General features: G+C 36.2%; 1 protein-coding gene across 3 annotated transcripts in view; it reads right to left on the reverse strand.

The window, feature by feature from the left end:
* Nucleotides 1-11,696: 11,696 nt before the first annotated feature.
* The window catches only part of LOC111861851 (homeobox protein abdominal-B), a 452,675-nt gene continuing 443,812 nt past the window's right edge, over nt 11,697-20,559 (reverse strand). For 2 of the 3 annotated variants that reach the window (XM_023846773.2, XM_023846781.2), the window contains one exon: nt 11,697-18,561. In XM_023846773.2, coding sequence (XP_023702541.1) covers nt 18,107-18,561 — 455 coding nt within the window. In that variant the 3' untranslated portion in view covers nt 11,697-18,106. Of the gene's footprint in view, nt 18,601-20,559 lie in introns of all 3 variants that reach the window. The other variant, XM_033750534.1, reaches the window with a different exon arrangement.

Here is a 20,559-nt window from a genome sequence, read left to right on the forward strand (position 1 = left end):
TATATTTTTGGATTAAGGACTGAGTCTCTCACAGAATATATTGGTCCTGAAGCAATTGCAGTCTGGAGGTCTTCGGTTCAAATCTAGGCCTAGTCACTGAGGTTCCCTTTGGTCTTCCTGAATTCCTCCATTCAAGCGCCTTGATAGTAACTCATTCAGAACATGACCGCTACCTTCCAGTCCGTTCGACGCTCTATATTCTTCTTAATGAAAGCGTCATTATATAACCCATAAAGGAAGAGATTCTCTCGGTCAAAGAGTCATTCAATTAAAATAAAAATTAGATTATTTTCTCAATTTTATTGCAAATTGCTCAGTGTTATTTCTTATATCCCTGTCGGAAAGGTGATACTGTGTTTGCTGAGAAAGTGTATTAAGGTTTCGATCATTTACCATGTATCCGATAGATGGCTTACAACGTTTCGAAGGAACCAGCCACTTCTATTTTCAGCTGTCCTGAAGATGAGTTTTCTTTTTCTGTGGCGCTACAGCCCCAATTTGGGCCTAGGCCTACCTCCATGAAACTCTCTGTTTCACTTCGGTTTACTAGATCTTACACTTTCGGTAGGACTCCTCGGGCGAGTGATCAGCTCGTCGCAAGGCCTCTACCTGTAGACAAACACAGAAAAACGCAAACAAACATCCATGCCCTGAGTGGGATTCGAACCCACGATCCCGGCTTCCGAGCGAGCGAAGACAGTGCATGCCTTAGACCGCTCGGCTACCGTGACCGGCTGAAGATGAGGTTAATCTGAATTATTGGTAACGATCTGCAAGAAATGTTACATCTCAGAACGCAGTGGACGTACCTTAGTTTGAATTATTTTTGTTTTTTCTTTGGCGATACAGCCCCAATTTTGACGTTGGCCTTCCTCATGAAACTCTCCGTTTCACTTCGGTTTACTAGACCATAGATATTCGGTAGGACTCCTTGGGCGGGTGATAAGTTCGTCGCAAGGTCTCTACGTGTACATGAACACAGAAAAACGCACAATCATACATGCACACAAGCACCAAATATCCATGCCCTGAGTGGGATTCGAACCCACTATCCCGGCTTCCGAGCAAGAGGAAACAGTGCATGCCTCGAATTGGTAGGCTACCGTAACCGGCTGTTGATTCATTACCATGCATATAATTTAATGGAACTCCGTCATATACGGAATTTATATAAACAAGTGTGGCAATGATTGTGAGTATTGAATTTGGAGGTCGAGAGAAACTAGTTTAAAGTAGTGTACTGCGCAGGCGTGTACCTGGAGGTTAAAAATAAAATCGAATAAGATACAATCATGACATCTAGAACCTTGGCGGAGTTTCGGAACGCATATCTCCTGATATCATGACAGAGAAATAAAGAGAAACCTCGTGACGAATGTTTAACTTTTCCTGATCACTACAGTACAACCATAACTATGTTGTCTCACCGCTGCTTTAATCTATACGCCCTCAGACTTTGTTTCGAACAAGTGGCCAATTATCTTTCGTGTGAGGCGTACAGAATATATCAATTTTTCTGTTATGTTTCAGAAACTTCTCCCTCAACTACCGCCATATTCTATAAGTAATGATTGCATTAGTACGGCTTTACGAGCTTCCTGTATGATCCGTGAACCAATGAGGAGACAGGAATTTACAGGAATTGTGATTGGTGTGTGAAGACATGCTCAGAGACGTGGCGGGAAACTAACCGAAAAGAAATTCATTATTTTCGCCTCAAGATATATACGTAACAGACACAAACACACGATTCTCAATTACTGTACAGTTGACACATAAAATGTCCACTTCGAAATATATTGTAATGAATGTTTCCCTTTATATATATATATATATTTACGTTTCTTGAAGGACAGTCGGATCAAATACGTTTTGGTCTAATCTCTCAAGATATATCAGCAACATTGTATTCTGCCAATCATTTGACCTGGAATAAACACGAAAATACAGTAACTAATCTGTTGCAGCCAACAATCAAATGATGCTTTCTTAAATACGTGGTTCATACGGCATCTTATGGTAAGGAAATTTATCGTTTGAAGGGATGTGAAAGTTACAGTTTAATGACTTAATTACAATAGGTGTGTTAGCCCATCACCTTTCTGGACAGTCTCAGAAAAATCACTGAAGACTCTCACGGCAGCAGATCCCCTGAATCAATTTTGCGAAATCTGAACACTGTCACTAGACATAATCATGGATACGTTCAGTCACCTCGTACAATCCTAAGAACCTGTTTCCGTAATATTAGTTACGCTAAATATTAATCTGCAATTCATTATCTCAAAGAGTTTCTACCTCCTTTTTGTTGCCAGCACCAGAGCCATACGATACTTCTATACACAGAAAATCCACGTCAACATCTGATTTATTCTCTCCTACATTATCATAGGGCACGTGGTAACGTTAATTGGTTGAGGCACTATGCTTCAAGCTGAAGGTCGCAGGTTCGATTACCGATGAGTTGGATTTTACAATTTACCTAATCCTTCCAGCCGCACTATGGCCCTGGGGTCGACTCAGTCTCTAACAGAAATGAGCACCAGGAATCTTCCTGGGGGTAAAGAGAAGCTGGCGCTTAAGGTTGACAGTTTGACCGCCATCTATGAGCCAGTGGTCTAGATAAAATGTGGGAGTCTCGACGTCTCACAACCTTATGGACCTTCGCGGCTTGTTACAGGGTAGCTTTACTTTTTTTCCTTATATTAACTATGAAATATTCCGTGGGATGTACCTAAACATGGAACTCTACGTGGAGTGTGGTCTGCTCTGGTGTAATGGCGCGTAACTCGGAGACAGCAGGAACATATCACTTCCATCTTCAGGGTGGAATAGTAAGCGAAATCAGGAGAAGCGGCAAGCAAAGCCAGATGTCAGAAGACACTACTGTTCTTAGTGACTACTGTGAAAACCTCAAAATCAACATGCAAATCCTTCTAAAGTAATATTTTTCATCTCTCTAATTTCAAAATTTAAAATTTCATATTTTGGTTGTAAAAACCTAACTGAGTTATCTCCGCAAAAAGGAATGTAATTTAATGCTTCAGGGTGTCATTTTCGTTATGTGGACTGGGAAAGCGACGCAGGCCTTTACGTATATATTTTTATGCTTTAAAATAGAAGAGGATTGCTTCCTTCTTTGTTATTCCCGGTTAACACATTATCAAGCTGTCTAATATGATTTTAAATAGAACGTGTTGCTGTTTCGTCTTCATTAATCAATCTTGACATATTCTGGCAGCAAAATATGGTTAATTAAACTCATGAAACATAGTCTTCGCTGAGAAGCTAAGAGTTATTCAGATGTCATAAGGTCAAGCAATGCAATAGATGAGCGTAATTAGGGCACCTGATGATGGTACTATGTTGCCGAAACATGTCGTGAAGTAACAGGTGAAATTGAGTGCACTACAAGACGGCCACTGTATACATATCATGGATTATTCAGATGGCCAATTTCCCGCCTTTTATTGCGGGCGAAGTTCTTTTTGTGTGAATGCCCACCACTGCTTCATATCTCCAGTCACAGGAATCCAGCCCAGAGCCTCTTACCCCGATCCGAAATCGTTTGAATGCAGGCTTGAAGGAAACACATGACAATCTCATGAGACAGATGGCATTTCCACTGCAACCTTGGTTTGCAACTCATAGCTCCTTCCATTTCGTACCGTCTCATGCAAGCCGCATGCTATTGCTATGGCCTCTCTGGCTCTTTAGCTGGCAGGCAGACTGGCCCGCATTGCTTTCCGGTAGGCGACTGGTTACGCTTCCTGTAGGTTTTCCGTCGAAGAATATTGTCAACTTGGATATAACGCCGTATAATCTGTTGAAAACTAGACTCTTCGAAGGGACACATGGCCTCCGTCTTCAGAGCTCTGCTTCTCACCTGCTTTCATGCTACTTCGTTGCTCCGCTTATTTTTCGAGCCTGACGATGGAGGCGATATATTCCTCTGAAACCTCGGTTGACTTTCAACAGACTATACGCCATAATATCCCAAAATCCCAGTTCTGAGGACCTCAAACCTATAGAAGTTTTCTATTGCTTTACCTGTAATAATCCGAGCAGTGCAAGATTTTTCTCTTCTCTACAGCTTCCAGACCCGGCTCTGGGGCCCACGCAACCTCCTATCCAGCGGGTATAAGGAGCTCCTTCCCTGAGGGCAAAGAAGCAGGCACGTGAAAATTATCATTCACCATCTTATAGTGCCGAGCTCAAGTAAGGTGGAGCTATACCTCCACTGCTCCACATGTCTTCATGGCATAGTGTTTTACTACATCAAATACAGGGCCAACTGAACCTTTAACTGCAATAAAGCGAAGGCGTTCCCAAACCAAATTGTTCTGCTGTTATTGCGGATCAACTTCGATTCAGAATTAATTAATAAAATATGAATTACTTGCGCATCTGCCAGGAATTCCTGGACGGGGACAGGACCTCAACCTACACACCTGTAAAGGACAAGATCGTTCATAAAGAACCGGGCATACAACTATATTTGTAACAGAGCTTGAAGCCAATATTCAATGCCATACCCCTTGGCCTCTGTGATCTAACCCAACCAACAAATGTATTAGTTCCGAAGTTCGAACAGCAAATCAGTAATTTATATTTTCTAGGGAATTCAATATCCTATGGAACACAATATGAGCAGGGATAGCGCAGTCGCTATAGCGACTAGCTACGGGCCAGACAAATGAGGTTCCGCAGTTCGAGTCCTGGTAGACTAAAGAATTTTCACTTCTTCATATGGTCCAAACCGGCTCTGTGGACCACACAAACTTCTGTCAAATGGGCACCGGGGGTAATGTAGCTGGGGCGTGAAGCTGACCAATCACCTCGAAGTAATGAAGATGTCAGGAAAACGTGGTTCTATACATCCACTCCTCCATATGCCTTTATGGCCTAGTGCTTAGTTAGTTAAGTAGAGGGACAGCTTTACGTTTTACCTTTATGGTACGCAATATTTTACAGCCAAGGATAGAAAAGCAAGTAGGCCATATCCTGATATGTTTAGTGAGAAGTTTTCATGCACAAATATGAGTTACAGAAATTACGAATGCGAACATTCCGGAAGGCCCAATCTGGCCGTACACGGGCATCATCAGGTGTCTCTAATTCGCTAAAATTGTTGGAGTGTATGGTACGTCCAACTTCTCACATCACATGTGAATGCGATATCTCTTTACTTAAAATAAATGGACTTCAATTAAAATCAATAACACCAGTTAAAAATTTGTTAAAATTTTAATATTTTGTTTTGGGTCGTCGTCCATTCATCGAAAAGACATTGTTTGAGATCTACTTGTTTGGCTTTATTTACGCAGCGGCATGGCTGTCTGTATGTTACTGTGTTATTGTGTTGTTCCCAAATGTGTTGGTGTAGTTATCATCTGCAATATGTGAAGGACATATAACTATTAGTGTTAGTTTTGCTATACTTGATGTTTCTCTACGTTATTTTACTTGTTTATACTCACGTATGCCCGTTCGCCTGTAGGCTCCTCACCCTGTCTGTGTAGTTGTCTTGTTTATCGTTCTGTGTATGTAGACCTTATGAATATTCGGCGTGCCTAATCCCGCAGTCATGACCCAACTGGGTGTATGTGTGCTGCTGTCTTGTGCAAAATTCGTGTAATATTTTGAATATGCTGTTATGTGTGTTGATATACTATCATGCCATTCATGTATAGGTTGTCTTTACTGGTTCTGTATATGTGATACCTTTCCGAGGTACTGAAATATTTTTCCTTCCTTTTCGTTGTTACATCTGCAGTACCTGCCTTGGTTCCATACGTATGTCTAGTGTTTACTGCTGTTGCTTCTGATGTTAGTAATAATGTGATATTAAATGTTCGTGCGCCGGTCACGGTAGCCGAGCGGTCTAAGGCATGTACCGTCTTCGCTCGCTTGGAAACCGGGATCGTGGGTTCGAATACCACTCAGGGCATGGATGTTTAGTTTGTGTGTGTGCGTTTTTCTGTGTTTGTGTACAGGTAGAGGCCTTGCGACGAGCTGATCACCCGCCCAAGGAGTCCTACCGAATGTGTAAGATCAAGAAAAACCGAAGTGAACGGAGAAGTTCATGAAGGTAGGCCTAGGCCCACTGGGGCTGTAGTGCCAAGGAAAAAAATGTTCGTGCTGATAACTACACCAACACGCCACACAAACCCCCATGCCTCTGCGCAAATAAATCCAAACAAGGTGTCTTTAAACAATGTCGTCTGGATAAATTGGCGACGACCCAAGCAAAATATTGAAATGTTAACTAAATTTTAACTAGTTCTATGATTTTAATTAAAATCCATTTATTTAAGTTAAGTGATATTCCATTCACCTGTGATATGAGAAGTTGGACATTCCATACAATGCCACAATTTTAGCGAATTGGACACACCTGATGATGAATGAGTACGGCCGAAACATGTTGTGAGAAGGAAAAGGGAGAACAATACTAATAAAAAGTTGTATTATGTAAGGAAATGTATTTTAAGAAATAAATAATATATCAATGCAATATTTGTACTTTAGAATTAACTCTGTGCTGCTGTCAGATCTCAGAGATACTATTCATTATACTGTTCGTTTTGCCATATGAACCTGTAATTCACCCAGTTCTTTGAGTTGTTCCACAGCGAAGCAGTGAGTACGAGTTTACACATACTACGCAAAATAATTTTCGTAGGATTTGATATTCCCACAGCGGTGATCATGAAGAATTCTACATTTTTTCATATGAAGCTCCCTAGTCTGTTGAAGGTCAACCGACGTTTCGGAGGTACAGGTCAGCCCCATTTTCAAGACCGAAGAATAAGCCAAGCAAGAAATCTGCACGAAGCAGGCAGCTAACAGAGTTGGTATCTTGTATCGCTTATTCTTTGGCCACAAAGATGGAGGCCATATGTTCCTCCGAAACTTCGGTTTACCTTCAACGAACTATACGGCGTTATATCCCCAAAAATTTGTTACTGCGATTCCAATATATTTTGAGGTTGTGTTTGTCAAACAACAATTTAACAAAATATGGAGAAGGGTAATAGGATTTGAAGCGTTGAAATTTCACTGCAATGATTGTTCATATTAGCTTGGTCTTCTACGTTTTGACATAGTTTAGTCTTACTGTTGGATTCTGATGTTTCGAAGGCACATGCTTCATCCATCTTCAAATTTGAAGATGGAAACTGCCGGTAATTGAAGTCAGAGGAAGTAAATAGTATATTTCGCTCTGTCCTAACTTCGTCATTTTTCTAACGGAAATAAAGACCTGATCACTATAAGGTACCACTCCTAAGAAGAATTTCAGAACAGGCATACACTTTCAAATATGGTAAACGGTATTACTGTTAGAGACATCTGAAATAGCTCTGAAACTTACAGAGTATAAATTCCTTCTCGTGCGTTGCATTCGGCACAAATCCTAAAATATAACGCTACTTAGTACTGAATGTTATAGTATCCACGAAAAATTGCGTATTTTAATAATCTGTCTTGTATCCAATTACACTCTAGCTTGGCAACAGTTTGGCAACAGGACTGTCCGAAATTAAACATCTGCATTTCTTATACTTCAGTATGTGTAATTCTATACTTTGCACCCCGCGTGTATCATAAAGATAACGATTCCAAATTAATTTCCGTAAGCCTTCGGGTATCGCTATTCGGACTTGCCTTGAAACCAAGAAGATGCTGGCCGACCACAAGAGCTTTCGAATGCTTCAGTAGAGGAATCGTGGGTTTCAGTCGACAAGGCGTGCAGATGTACGTTTCTGTGTATGCTTTCTCCTCTGTACGTACGGGCCTTCTGAAGGTTTGTGCCCGGTCCGAGGAACACTCCCAAATGTCTAAACTTAATTCTAAACTGGAACAGAACATATTAAATAATCCCTAATGGGCACATTATTCTCGCTGGTCTCATGAGAGTTGCCTATACGGAGAGCTTCCCTGCCAGTTATGCAATCTGAAAGGTATTCACCAGGGCACGCCAATGAAACAACATACTACGGCATCTGAATCCACATCCAATTCGCCCACATCCTCAAATCCTCTTATCTAGTCCATACGGCTTCCATGGAGAACTTCCTCGGATCACACCCTTGCCTGCATCTCTTATCTCTTTCCAGAGATAGCAAGTAACAAGAGGAAGGTACCCTTAAGGAAACTGCATAAAATTGGTTACCACATAACACTTTGTTTACGTTTGGGCTTTATAGAGAATTGATTAGCGTAATGTGTGGACCAGATTATATATTTTAAGGTCAACATCTAGACAGCATATATTGAAATCCCTTATTAAGAATAATAAACCCAAGTCGGCAAGCTAAGAAATCAAGGAGTGAAATATTAAAGTAATGTTTTCCTTCGCTGAAGGGGAAATGACACAGAATTAAATAAATCTAGAATACAATTTCCTTGATTGTTATAAATCAGACTTTACACTTATTATTATTATTATTATTATTATTATTATTNAAAAATTGTCCCTCTGCTAGATGCGCAGCAGCTGCTAATGTTGTCTGCAGGGATGTTGACGTATTCGGAGACTTGAATATTCAACCCAAACAAATTTTAAATATAGTATAACTGTTAATATTTTATTATTTGCATGTCCAGTAAAACAAAATGAATTACGTATACGTATTATTATTATTCTCTGTAATTCTATATTATTCATTTCTTAATTAAATATTTATGTTTAATTTATGTTTCATTCCTGAATTCGTAATAACACTTAGTTTAATGATAATGAACTTATTATTACTGTCATAATTATCAGCTATTTGTTTGTTTTCTTTTACTTTATTCATTATTATTTCTTCAAGTGTTAACCTGTAATTTTTATTCGACTTTTAATAAGATTGTGTATAATGTCATTCATTCTTCTGCACTGTGCTGTGTCTGTAATTGGCCTTGCGGCTGTTGACTCGGCACATTAATAATAAAGAATTGAATTGAATTGAATTATTATAAAGTTATATCCTTCTCCAGGAAAACCAACGTACGCATCTACGACTATAAACTTTGTCAATCATCAATAGCCCGGACCGATTCTATGAAAGCCCTAGGAGTGTTTATTGATGCTAAGCTATATTTCCAAGACCAGATCGATTACTTTTTCTCTCACTGTGTTAAACTGTTGGGTCTAGTTCGTAGCATTACTTTCAATTTCTCATCTCTAGACTGTATGTTCAGATTGTACACTGCGTTAGTTAGATCTAAGCTTGAATATGCGTCCGTAGTCTGGAATTAGCTTACGTCACTTTAATTGTTTCTTGCATCCTGTTGTGTATTTAACCAATATTAGAGTCAATTTTACCGACCACACAACATATTTTTATTATTATTACACTACATGTTTCGACCTCAAGAGGTCATCCTCACGTGTACGAACACAGCTATATAATTATAGGCAATAATAGTGTAATAATAGTGTTATAATAATAAAAATATGTTCTGTGGTCGGTAAAATTGACTCTAATATAGATTACGTCAACTGATGCCAACAAGCTGGAACGCATCCAGCAGAGGTTTGCGGCCCTTTGTTTTAATCGTTTCTTTCCTCAAGTCCATTACAATTATCCTCTTGCTCTTGAGGAGTTAAAAAGCACACTCTACGTACTAGGAGACATCGCCTTGATGCTCTCTTTCTTATTCACGGTTATTTTGGCTTAAAATTCTGCCCTTCTGTTCTGGAAATTGTTAGTCTCCGAGTTCCTGCTCGGTATATCAGAGACTTTGCATTGTTCAATGTTTGCCCCTCATCTAAAAATTGTCCCCCTGCTAGATGTGCAGCAGCTGCTAATATCATAAGCAGGGGCCAGGAGCCACGAACGTTCTCCCCAAACGATTTTTAAATATAGTATAAATGTTCGTATTATTATTTGCATGTACAATAAACAACAACTAAACGAATTATTATTATTATCCTCTCTGAAAATCTATACTTTTCATTTCTCAATTAAATATTTATACGTTTTATTTCTCAGTCCTCAATAACACTTAGATTTATGTTAATGAAATTATTATTATTGTTGTTGTTTGTTTGTTTACTTGTCTGCATTATTGTTTTTCCTCCAGTGCTTGCCTGCAATTTGTCTGACTTTACGTTGTGTTTATCCATAATGTAATTACTTGTATCTACCCTGTGCTCTGTCTGTAATTGGCCTTGCGGCTGTAGACTTCGCACATAAATAATAAAGAATTTAATTATTATACTATAATTTTAAATAATATCTCTATTAATAAATTTCGATTCAGTTTTCCACCTCCCTGCAAGACAGAGGGTAAAAGACATGAAGATATACCTACAATTTCCCATATATACTTCATGGTGCGGCGCTTATCTATGCGCAGGGGGTGCTGTAGCTGCATTTCGTCTGCCAGATTGCCACATCCACCTGCTCTTCTCACCTAAGCAATTCACAGGAAAGCAGTGCTTTTCTCATGCCATGGTTCCGTGTTAAAAGGAAGTGAGAAGACCTATAAATACATAAAGAAAAATGGTCCTCTAGAGAATTTATCTAGCAGTCCCTTCTGATTGGATCAATAAATGATTCCAGTTTGTAACTATCTGGTAAGCTAAATTCGACATTGGATGGAGAGTACTCAGAGTAGGAGTTAGTGAATCTCACTCCTCAACAGTTCTGAAGTGTCTGTCAGAGAATTTCGGCTCATATGAAAGCTTCTGGATCCACTCTTCTCCAATCTACATACTTCCAGCAGACATATTTTGCTTTGGTGTATTTAAATTCACGTAACTTGAAACAGAATATTTTAAATTGAAATTCGGTTCGTCAGGGATGTTATTCGTAAGTACAAATGTATAAATTTTGCTTTAATTCTTGCCAAGTACACGGTGTTAATGTAGACACTATTGTGGAAAAGTATGGAGGACAAAACTAATTTATATGAAAACAATTATTTATCATGTTTAATCTTTTCTCGGGTATGACCTGACTCTCACTTAAGTCTAGCTACTTCATTCGGAAATCAAATAAACTTGCACCATAACTAAATTTTATCCAACCGAAGGAGCAGATTCAAGTAACCACAAGAAATAAAAATTAGGCAATTCTAAGATGATTCTTTTCTTATTATAACCTTCAAAAACATAAGAATTACAATGATGATTATGTGGCTGAATGATGTAATTACTTACCGAGCGTCCTGTTCTTGCTGCTGTGGATAAAGCTTAAGGTGAGGAAAATGCGATGTAAGGACAGTCAGGGGTAATATTATAAAAAACACCGAAACCCCAAAATAGTTTATTATCGATTTTCCAACTATTTTTGCAAGCAATAAAAATAATGCCACTCTTTATATATAAGAAAATATATCCCCAATTTAAATATATTTTACATTAAATTTCGTATGTTTTAAAATCCCTTAAATAGACAATGAATTAATGCGTTATATTAAAAAATGGTATACATAGAAGCTGGAGCTTTAAGAACAATTTTATACACGTGAGCTTACTGTATTGTTCCAAAGTAAATTTTTGATTAAATAATTTTAAGTTTAGTCCAAAGAAATATATATTTTTGTGGGAAATAAATTTTAGCAAATAATTATAATTTGAGTAGCCTTGATAAATTAATTAGGGACAATTTTGATTCCTGAAAATGTGAGCAGCATAAAAATACATATTTATGTTCCAACAATGTTACGGGCCACATTTATAGTAATCAGTTATACACAAGTTAGGTTTCTTGTAAATAAGCCTCGTTTTATTTACAGAATACATAGGCAAAACAATCTCATGATTAAGACAGCACGAAAAAATAATAATCAAAAGGACACCTTTTCATCTATATATTTAGCGCACTTGCAACATACAAAATATCACCGCCGTAATTCAAAATGCTTTATTTTTATACAGACAATTAAAAACAATGTTTATAAAACACATAATATGCGGACAAAGTACGACACTTAATAATCTTAATATTTATATCGCATCAACATTTGAACACAACAATATCGACAAATAGTAACTATTAGGCTAATTTAGTTTATATATAAAAGATGAGACAGCTGTTTGTAATACCTAAAGATTAAAATTATATTCATTCATTCATACTTTCTTTTCCACACACGAATACATACACGTCAAACAAGAATGAAAATTATCAGCAAAATTAGGCTGGTATTTTCGACTTAGAAAAGAACGAGAACAGTGAAGGTATGAAGGGTCTCCCTTCATCAAAGGAAACAGATTTGATGTGATATTATTGCACATTTAATATTATACCTAACAATATATTTATTTATGCTCCAAAGCTGAATTAACTTGTTTATTTTTTCCTGTTTGAAAACTTATTTAAGTTCAGGTATGCATAAGTCTAATAAAAATAGTTGCTTACAAAATGGTTTCCACTTTTAAATGTATGTTGACTGAATTTCAATATTAGGTCATAAGTACATGTAATATTCTTACCCCCCCCCTAAATAAAAGTACTCATTAATTCATCTCTTCAGTCTGTTTCTCATGCTTAGATTTTTTTCTAAAGTTGGAGAGAATGAACATGTGGATTTACTGTATTCTGTCACTTTCTAACATGTATGTAGACATGTGGGTGGGATCAAATATTTTCCATTGCAAGATCATACACAGATCTTGCATTGATTACACCGTTTCCTAAAAGATAAAATCAAAATAATAAAACCAATAAATTCTATTATTTTCAGGTTTAAACTGTTGAAACAATATCTTTTTTAAAATTTCAAATCTTATTTCACTATCACCAATTTAATATAACAAAATATATTTTTCAAAATTCAAACAAAACTACCTCCTGCTTTGTTTAAACGCCAACATAACAGCTCTTATCACTAGAGAAACTACTAGGTTCATTGCACAGAAGTAAATGGCCATTTCATCTATAAAATAGGACTTTGTTTATTCTCAACATAACAGAATTTGTATATGTAATCCTACTAATTTGGCATGAAAAGTATTCTAAGGCAAATAAAAATTAATTATAATTTTTCCAAACATACATACATCTTTCTTCCGAATACAAAATGATCAATGTATTTGAAAGAAATCTATTACAATCTATATTAGAAAATTCGTTTACCTAGAGATCGGTTTTGCCAATTTACTTTTTCGGGACATATCTTAATGGAGGGAAATTGTTTTAATTGTCTGTTTTGTATTCATGTTTTCGAAAAAATAAGGGTGAATTATTTTCAAAAATCAGAAATAATCCACTAGTTTAATATGTAATAAATTAGGGGCGCCGCGTCTGTTGTATCCTCTTCCGAGAATGAAAATAACGCAGAGGCTGATGATGGAGTGGAATGTATGTGCTCTTGGTTAACAAGGATTATTCGCAACGCCTCAGCACAGCAACTCAATATACCCCACTTGCAAGAAACATCAAATTATTTTATCAACTTTCAGCAACTGATTTAATTTGTCTGGTGTAACAATCTTAATGGATTTAAATATACTGAAATAACGCTGGACATAACTGTTATTAGTTTATTGAACCAAACTTATATAACTCTAATTCCTTAGACCTACAACAGGACATGATATTCCTTAAGTATAAACCTTTAATCGAATTTCAAACTATTTATATTTTGTTTTTCAGGAATTCATAATATGTATAAAAATTGTTGAGACGCACACGGAGTTTTTGAATGACAATAAAGTGGCCCTACTCTACGATTTTCTCCTGTTATTTATCTAATTTATGTACGAGCTAAGGTACACCAAATGTACAGTTGCTGTTCATAATTAGCGCACCACATATTACACTCCTTTTATTTATACACAAGTGAAAACACAAATGAACTATATTTTCGACATGTAGGCATAACACATATACCTCCTAAGAGCAGATTCTATACCATTATGTAACATTTATGATTTTATAGTATAATTCTAAATAGTGTAGCCACATTCGAAATATTGTTCTGTTATCATAATTTACTAAAATGCACCATCTAATTCGCTCCCTTTTCTAGCGAACAGACATGTGTATAGTTCTTTAAAAAATATATCCTGGTAAACTAATTTCAATTATAGAAATTATTTTTTGAAATTTGAGAATTTAATAATATATTATGCGAAGATTTCTATCATCTGAATGTAGCGTAATACATTTTGATATATATAGAGGGGCCAAAAACATATATACATAATTCAACTTACAAAATATCTTCTTAAATAAGTTATTAGTATACCTTTGCTTCAACTTTCAAAATGTCTCTAGTTAACCTCTATAACACGGTTTAACAGATGTTATCTGCGGAGATTTTAAAACCTGAATTGAAGTATATCAATAAATTATTTAAGCAAATGTTTTGTGAGATGAAGTGTATATATAATTTGGGCCTTCTGCATTTACCGACGTTTCGAAATATTTTCAATAGACACATGCTAGACTACATGATTTTACATCCCAGAAGAGAGATACCTTCAAAATTATTTCCTACAGTATATATTTCAAAATTCCACCCACTTTAATAGCTTATTAACATTGTTATATTTATGATACAATATTATGTGTTAACATATGAAGCGCCAATTACAAAACACACTGTTCATTAGCCTACATTCACATGGATATACATGTACATTACATAACAACGCAGTTACAATGTAATGAGGTCAACTTTTAACCATTCTGAAGAGATATACACACATGTAACACTTAAAAACAAAAGAACGATAGGCATTATGTACTTTAAATTACATTACTATAATACAATTTTGCAGCAGTTACATCTTCCAACAATCTGCACTACTGCATTAACCTTTCTTATATTTAAATTTCATTAATAATTTTTCTATCCGTTTACACCTGCTTCACATTGACACAGAAAAAAATGAGCTGCTGAAACGTTTCTTTGGAGAATTCTACAGCTTCTGCAGAGAGAATAAGAAATTCACTCTCATCTTTTAAAACGCTTTTTGGAAACTTCGAAACCTATGGCATCCATACGTAATGTGTATATAATTCGGATGAACTAGCCCTTTTATCATTACATGAGAGCTAAAAAATTATTGGATGCTTTGAGAGCTGGAGCATACTAGCCTTCAATAAAACTATATATGTTAACACATACATGGCCTAGTGTGTTTATCTTATGTATTTTAAGACAATACTGCTCGCTGTACAGCGTAGTTCTAGGAAAATCTCATTAATAAAGAATACTCTTATTTTCTGTCATACACACCCAATCTTTAGATACAATGTCCCTTCGTAAAACACAGAGAAATTGAAACTTTTTGGTCACCTTTAAATATTGCAATTATTTACAGTGACAATATTAGCCTTTACAAAATGACTTGCCTCTAGATGTGTAAGTATTTAATATATTTCTCAGTGATGAACCAATTAATTGAAAATAACTCTTGCAGAACACAGGTTTCACTCATCAACTGCTGTAAATCATTAAACTAATTTCATACAAATAATAATAATCAAATAATTTGAAAATAATCTTAATATGTTGAAGCCCACTTTAAACTTCAGCACAGATCTCTGTATTGCTTCACGTGAGTTCAAAATATTATTTAATTTAATTTACGTTTTAGAGAATTTTAAAAAGATGTTACCTGGGGGAAGGCTGAAAGTATGTTTCCTTGGTTTGGAAATATATTCCCGGCGAGTCATTCCTAAGATTGAAGAATGATGAAGTACATAAACATACTGACTTCTAATTTCAATAAGTACTGTGGTAGTTTTCATGAGATCAATGAAAAAGGCAACACAGACACAATCGTTGACAACATATCAATTTCTATTCAATTTGAGGCTCTCAAATCTGTGAATATGAAGAGTTTTCTATCCTCTGGGATATAACGCCGTGTAATCTACTGAGTGCCAAACGACGTTTCGGTGGATCATATCGCCTCCATCTTTAGGGTTGAAGAAGAAGACATTCAAGAAACAAACATCAAACAGGACGCAAGAAGAGAGTTAGCTCTAGATTCGTGTCTCATGGAGGCTTCTTCTTGTTCTTTGTTCACTCGTTGACTCTGAAGATGAAAGCAGAATGTCCTACTGACACGTCGGTAACTTTCATCGAACTACGAACCTTTAAATCCAGAAATTATAAATCTTCGTTTCAATTAATATTCCCAAAATTTTACCTCCTTGCCAATTATTACAAAGTCAGAAAATTTATGTTATAACAGACGTAAGTTTTCATTATATACTGATTTTGATTATCTCGTTTTTGCCGATTCTTCGAACATATTAAATACAAAATTTATATTTGTATTTTATTTTCCATTTCCTAAAAATTGTGTTCCATCTATTTTAGTGCAGCAGATCCTTTGTACAAAAGGTGTTTTTACCTTCTTGAATAACAGGAACCAAAAAATAAACAGTAGTAAGTACACTAATAAAGAAACAAAACATTACACAGACATGGCATTGTCTAACGTAACATTTTCAATTAACAGTTTCAATAACAGTCACATTCAGCTATTTTTCCATAATCTTTGTTTTCTGCATAACTTATATATAAAATAGCGGACGTTAAACGGAGCTAACAGCTGAATATATCAATTCCGATTAAACTAATAACAGGTAAAAACAACATAAAACTTCATAAGTAAAAAACAGTCGTTTTCACTATCCAGTGTTTCATCACTTCTCATTTGCACCAATGCTTTATTCTAAATCCTTCTTTCTCAGACTCACCACACGATTGTACAACATTGGAATAACTCGTGCATCTACAGCAGATGAAACTAAAATTTGCTGAATGGTATGACGACACTACAATGCTCGTCCCACAGCAAGAATTCATGAATTCGAAGAATTTACATACGTTGAAACAAAATGTTTCTCTAATTTTCTTGTGCAGGGTCTTTAGAAGGAAACTAACATTTATCATAAATTACTCTCTATATTAACACTGAAAGAGCACAGGAAACACATTCTCTTAGGATTTTTGGTTCTTTAAATATTATTTTTAAAAATAAACGTTCTTGTCCCCTTTCCTTTCTAATTTTTGTGAAGGGGCCTCTGGAGTTGTCTTCAGTTGTGTTTGCTCAACGCAATTTGGCCATATCGAAATTTTATGAGAATCTTCGCCACTCCTCTTACTTTACATAGGCGTTAGGTGTGCATACAATACTGCTTTTGGTATCATGTGGCTATTTACCTTGATCAAAGCTGCTTTGAAGACTGTCATTTTGTACTATAGAACGCAAAATTCATCATTCGAAATCATGTCGAAAGCAAATTCCTTCTCCTTTCTCTGAATTCTATTCGGTGTGGCATGGATACGATTTCACGTCATGAGCTGCACATAAGTCTGATATATTCTCAAAAGTAAGTTGAATTGAATGGTGGCACATGTTAGCAAAGAATGCAATAGTTACCTGTGATGGTCAAATTTAAATACACCGCATACAGCAACTTAAACATCCAAAGTTATTAATAGAGCTCTTAAAACAAATTATTTTACATAATATTTCATGAATTTTAATTGTGACTTGAGGACCTTTGTCTGGTTCAGCATCAGCATTTAGAAACAAATTCTTCTTCCCGATTTCACTTTTTAATTTTTCTTGCGTCTAATGTCGCAGTTTAAAATTATTTAAGTAAATTATTTGTGAATAATATTACTTTTAATTTGGCCACAATATATTGCATTAAAACAAACTTATCTCTTTGAAAAGTCACCCAATAAACTTATTACAGTATTGGGTTTTGTTCAAGAATGACAAGCTTACTAGCAGCTCCTCAAGAGACAGTTTTATATATGGCTTATGGCCTCATAAAGATTTTACGTTTCTGCACCGTCACTTTGATAAGATTTGGAAAAATTATTACTAAGACTCGATGCCAAAAGGAGTGGTCCATACATCTTTGTAAGGTTTTAAGTTTCGGGTTTCATCACATTTATTTAATATCCTGAAGGAATCATTAACCAGATTAGTGCGTTAGCACTGAGACGGCAAGCAGGTTGTCACGACTGAACAGGTACATTGATCTCGTTAAATAAACAGAACTTTATATTTTGTTTGGACGTCTCCTTTGTGCCTGAAAGAACTTGTTACAATTCTATAAAATTAAGTGGCGACTCCGTGGTGAAACTGGTGGTGATGGCCAAAGACAACCCCAGAGAAGGCCATTGGTCACTGATGGTGTTTCACTGCTACTGTTCCATTGGTTGCTGTCGTAGCTCCGTGGTGATTCTGACTTGCAACCACGTGATGTTGTTGTGTATGGTGACTTCCATGGTGGTGCTGACTGCTGGAGTGATGGTTATGGTTATTGGCGCTGTTGTTGTTGTTATTTTGCTGTTGCGCCGCTTGCCGCTGACTGTTCTTCTTATTCTTCATCCTTCGATTCTGAAACCAGATCTTCACTTGCCGCTCCGTCAGATTCAAATTGCGCGCGAGTTCCCACCGTTTCTGTTTGGACACGTAAGCGTTGAACAGGAATTCTTTCTCCAATTCTAAAGTCTGGAATTTTGAATAAGGTTTGCGCTTCTTCCGGACCGTCACTTGGCCCGTCCATTCCAGAGGGTTGGTTCCGGCGCCACAACCGACGCCGACGCCGACCCCCATCCCGACGCCGGCCAGGGAACCTGCCGGGAAGAAAGAAGATGGGGAGGAACCCCACATCACTTGACACCATTAGACAGTCGCCGGTAACCAAGAGACAAATATATTGAAATTACGGTATTTATGCTAGAGGAAAAACGTCATAAGGTGTACACTTCTTTCATATTCGACAAACTACGTTTCAGAGATGTGGGAAATAAAATTATTTAAAAAAAATAACGAATTACATCAAGACACATTAATTTTGGTTAACGGAAATTAGTAAAATTAAGTTTTCGATATTTAGAGAATCCATTTTAAATTCTAAATATTCACCTTTGAAGACAAAATTTCATCTAAATAAGATATAAAAATTCAGTTCGTACCTCACAGGATACACATCACTTCTCCACTACAAAGCCCAACCGGTTAATGTTGTTCAGGAAATGATCGCTCTTTAATGCGAGAAAAATATGGAAAACATAAATACAGTCTGTGTGCAGAAAGCAGAATTTGGTATGATAAAGTAAGTGGTAAGAATAGTAGTCATTGCAGTTCAAAGGGTGAAGTTTATGAAATCTGTCAAAGCACAAAAGAAAGCGCACGAACGACTCAATTTTACTTCCACTAAAATCAAAATTTCAATGATCTGGCTCTAATAAAACGGAAGTCTGAAAATTTTTAAACTCTGCTTATATACCACGTAATTCCAAATAAGAGAACTATTTGCGCTGCCTCTGAAAATCCAAATCAATGCCTAATGCCTTCTTGTATATTACTTTCTTCAAAGTACTATTTTAGAAAAAGAACATGGTGTTTAATGCATATTATCATTTCGCATAACAATCCAACTTACTCTGCGATTTCCAAATAGTGCATTATTTGATCACTGTTAGACTAACGCCTTTTGACCTTCACTCATAGCATAAATAAATAAATGAAATAATTGTTATGTTATCAAGATGATGGTTTCTGTATAATATTATATGCATTTTATATACTGAGTACTATGGATGCACATTTCGTCATGACTGTACATTCATAAGGCGTATCTCAACAGGATGTGAAAGTGAAATACGCAGCATACTTTAAGAAATGGGCCTAAAAATGAGACATTTCACATGACGATTGAATGAAGTATACACCTGAGCAGAACATACTGGCTTCAAAGAAATGACTTCCTAAGAATACAAAATACATGTTTAGAAATCATGATATTGCTGAAAATGTGCATGCTTTTCAAGTCTCATACCTTAACTGACAAACATTGTTTCTCAAACAATTTGAATTTTTCTGCTTGAGAGTAGCAAATGTAAAAAAAAATTCTTCCTGTCTTATTTATTGCAAACACCTTTAATAATACTGTGATTTTAATACAACTAAAACAATTAAAATACACTTATATTATGGCATGAATATATAGCTTACTAAAATTACGTTTTTAATTGATTTATTTATGTCTTAAACCTGTAACTAATTTAGCACTAATTTAGCATTTAATTTATAGCAAATTCAAACTAATATACTTGTAATGAAATTAATGCATGCCAAAGATGTTACTTTTCAGATTCTTATGTAATATTATGAGGGTAAGCTCGTGTGAATTTTAACTAAAATGCTCCAAGAGAAAAAGAGAGGTTATCAGTAAGACTTGTAGAAGGACGTGGGGTCCAGATGGTAAGCATACACGTACAGAATAGGCAACATACGTGTAAAGACAGCCGGCGAACGAAGGTAACAAGTAGCACTCCACATTCTCATCACGACTTTAATTTATAAAAATTACAAGCATCAGATAAGGAGTCGAGCAGCGAGACATGTTCGTGGGTGATGCACAATTCTATGGCGCTTTCATAGCCTTGTTCCTCATCTGACATGAACGTCATGTGTCAACTATAAATTACGTGGACGGTTCTCAGGAAGGAGGCCGGCGGTGGATTGTCCCGCAAAGACAGGTCTCACAGAAACAGAGCCGAATGTGTTACAGCAAGCTACCTATAATTCTTTATTGAAGAGTAAAACATCGCTCGTTCGGATTATAG

This window comes from Cryptotermes secundus, unplaced genomic scaffold (assembly GCF_002891405.2).
Source record: "Cryptotermes secundus unplaced genomic scaffold, Csec_1.0 scaffold180, whole genome shotgun sequence".
NCBI classification, from domain to species: domain Eukaryota; kingdom Metazoa; phylum Arthropoda; class Insecta; order Blattodea; family Kalotermitidae; genus Cryptotermes; species Cryptotermes secundus.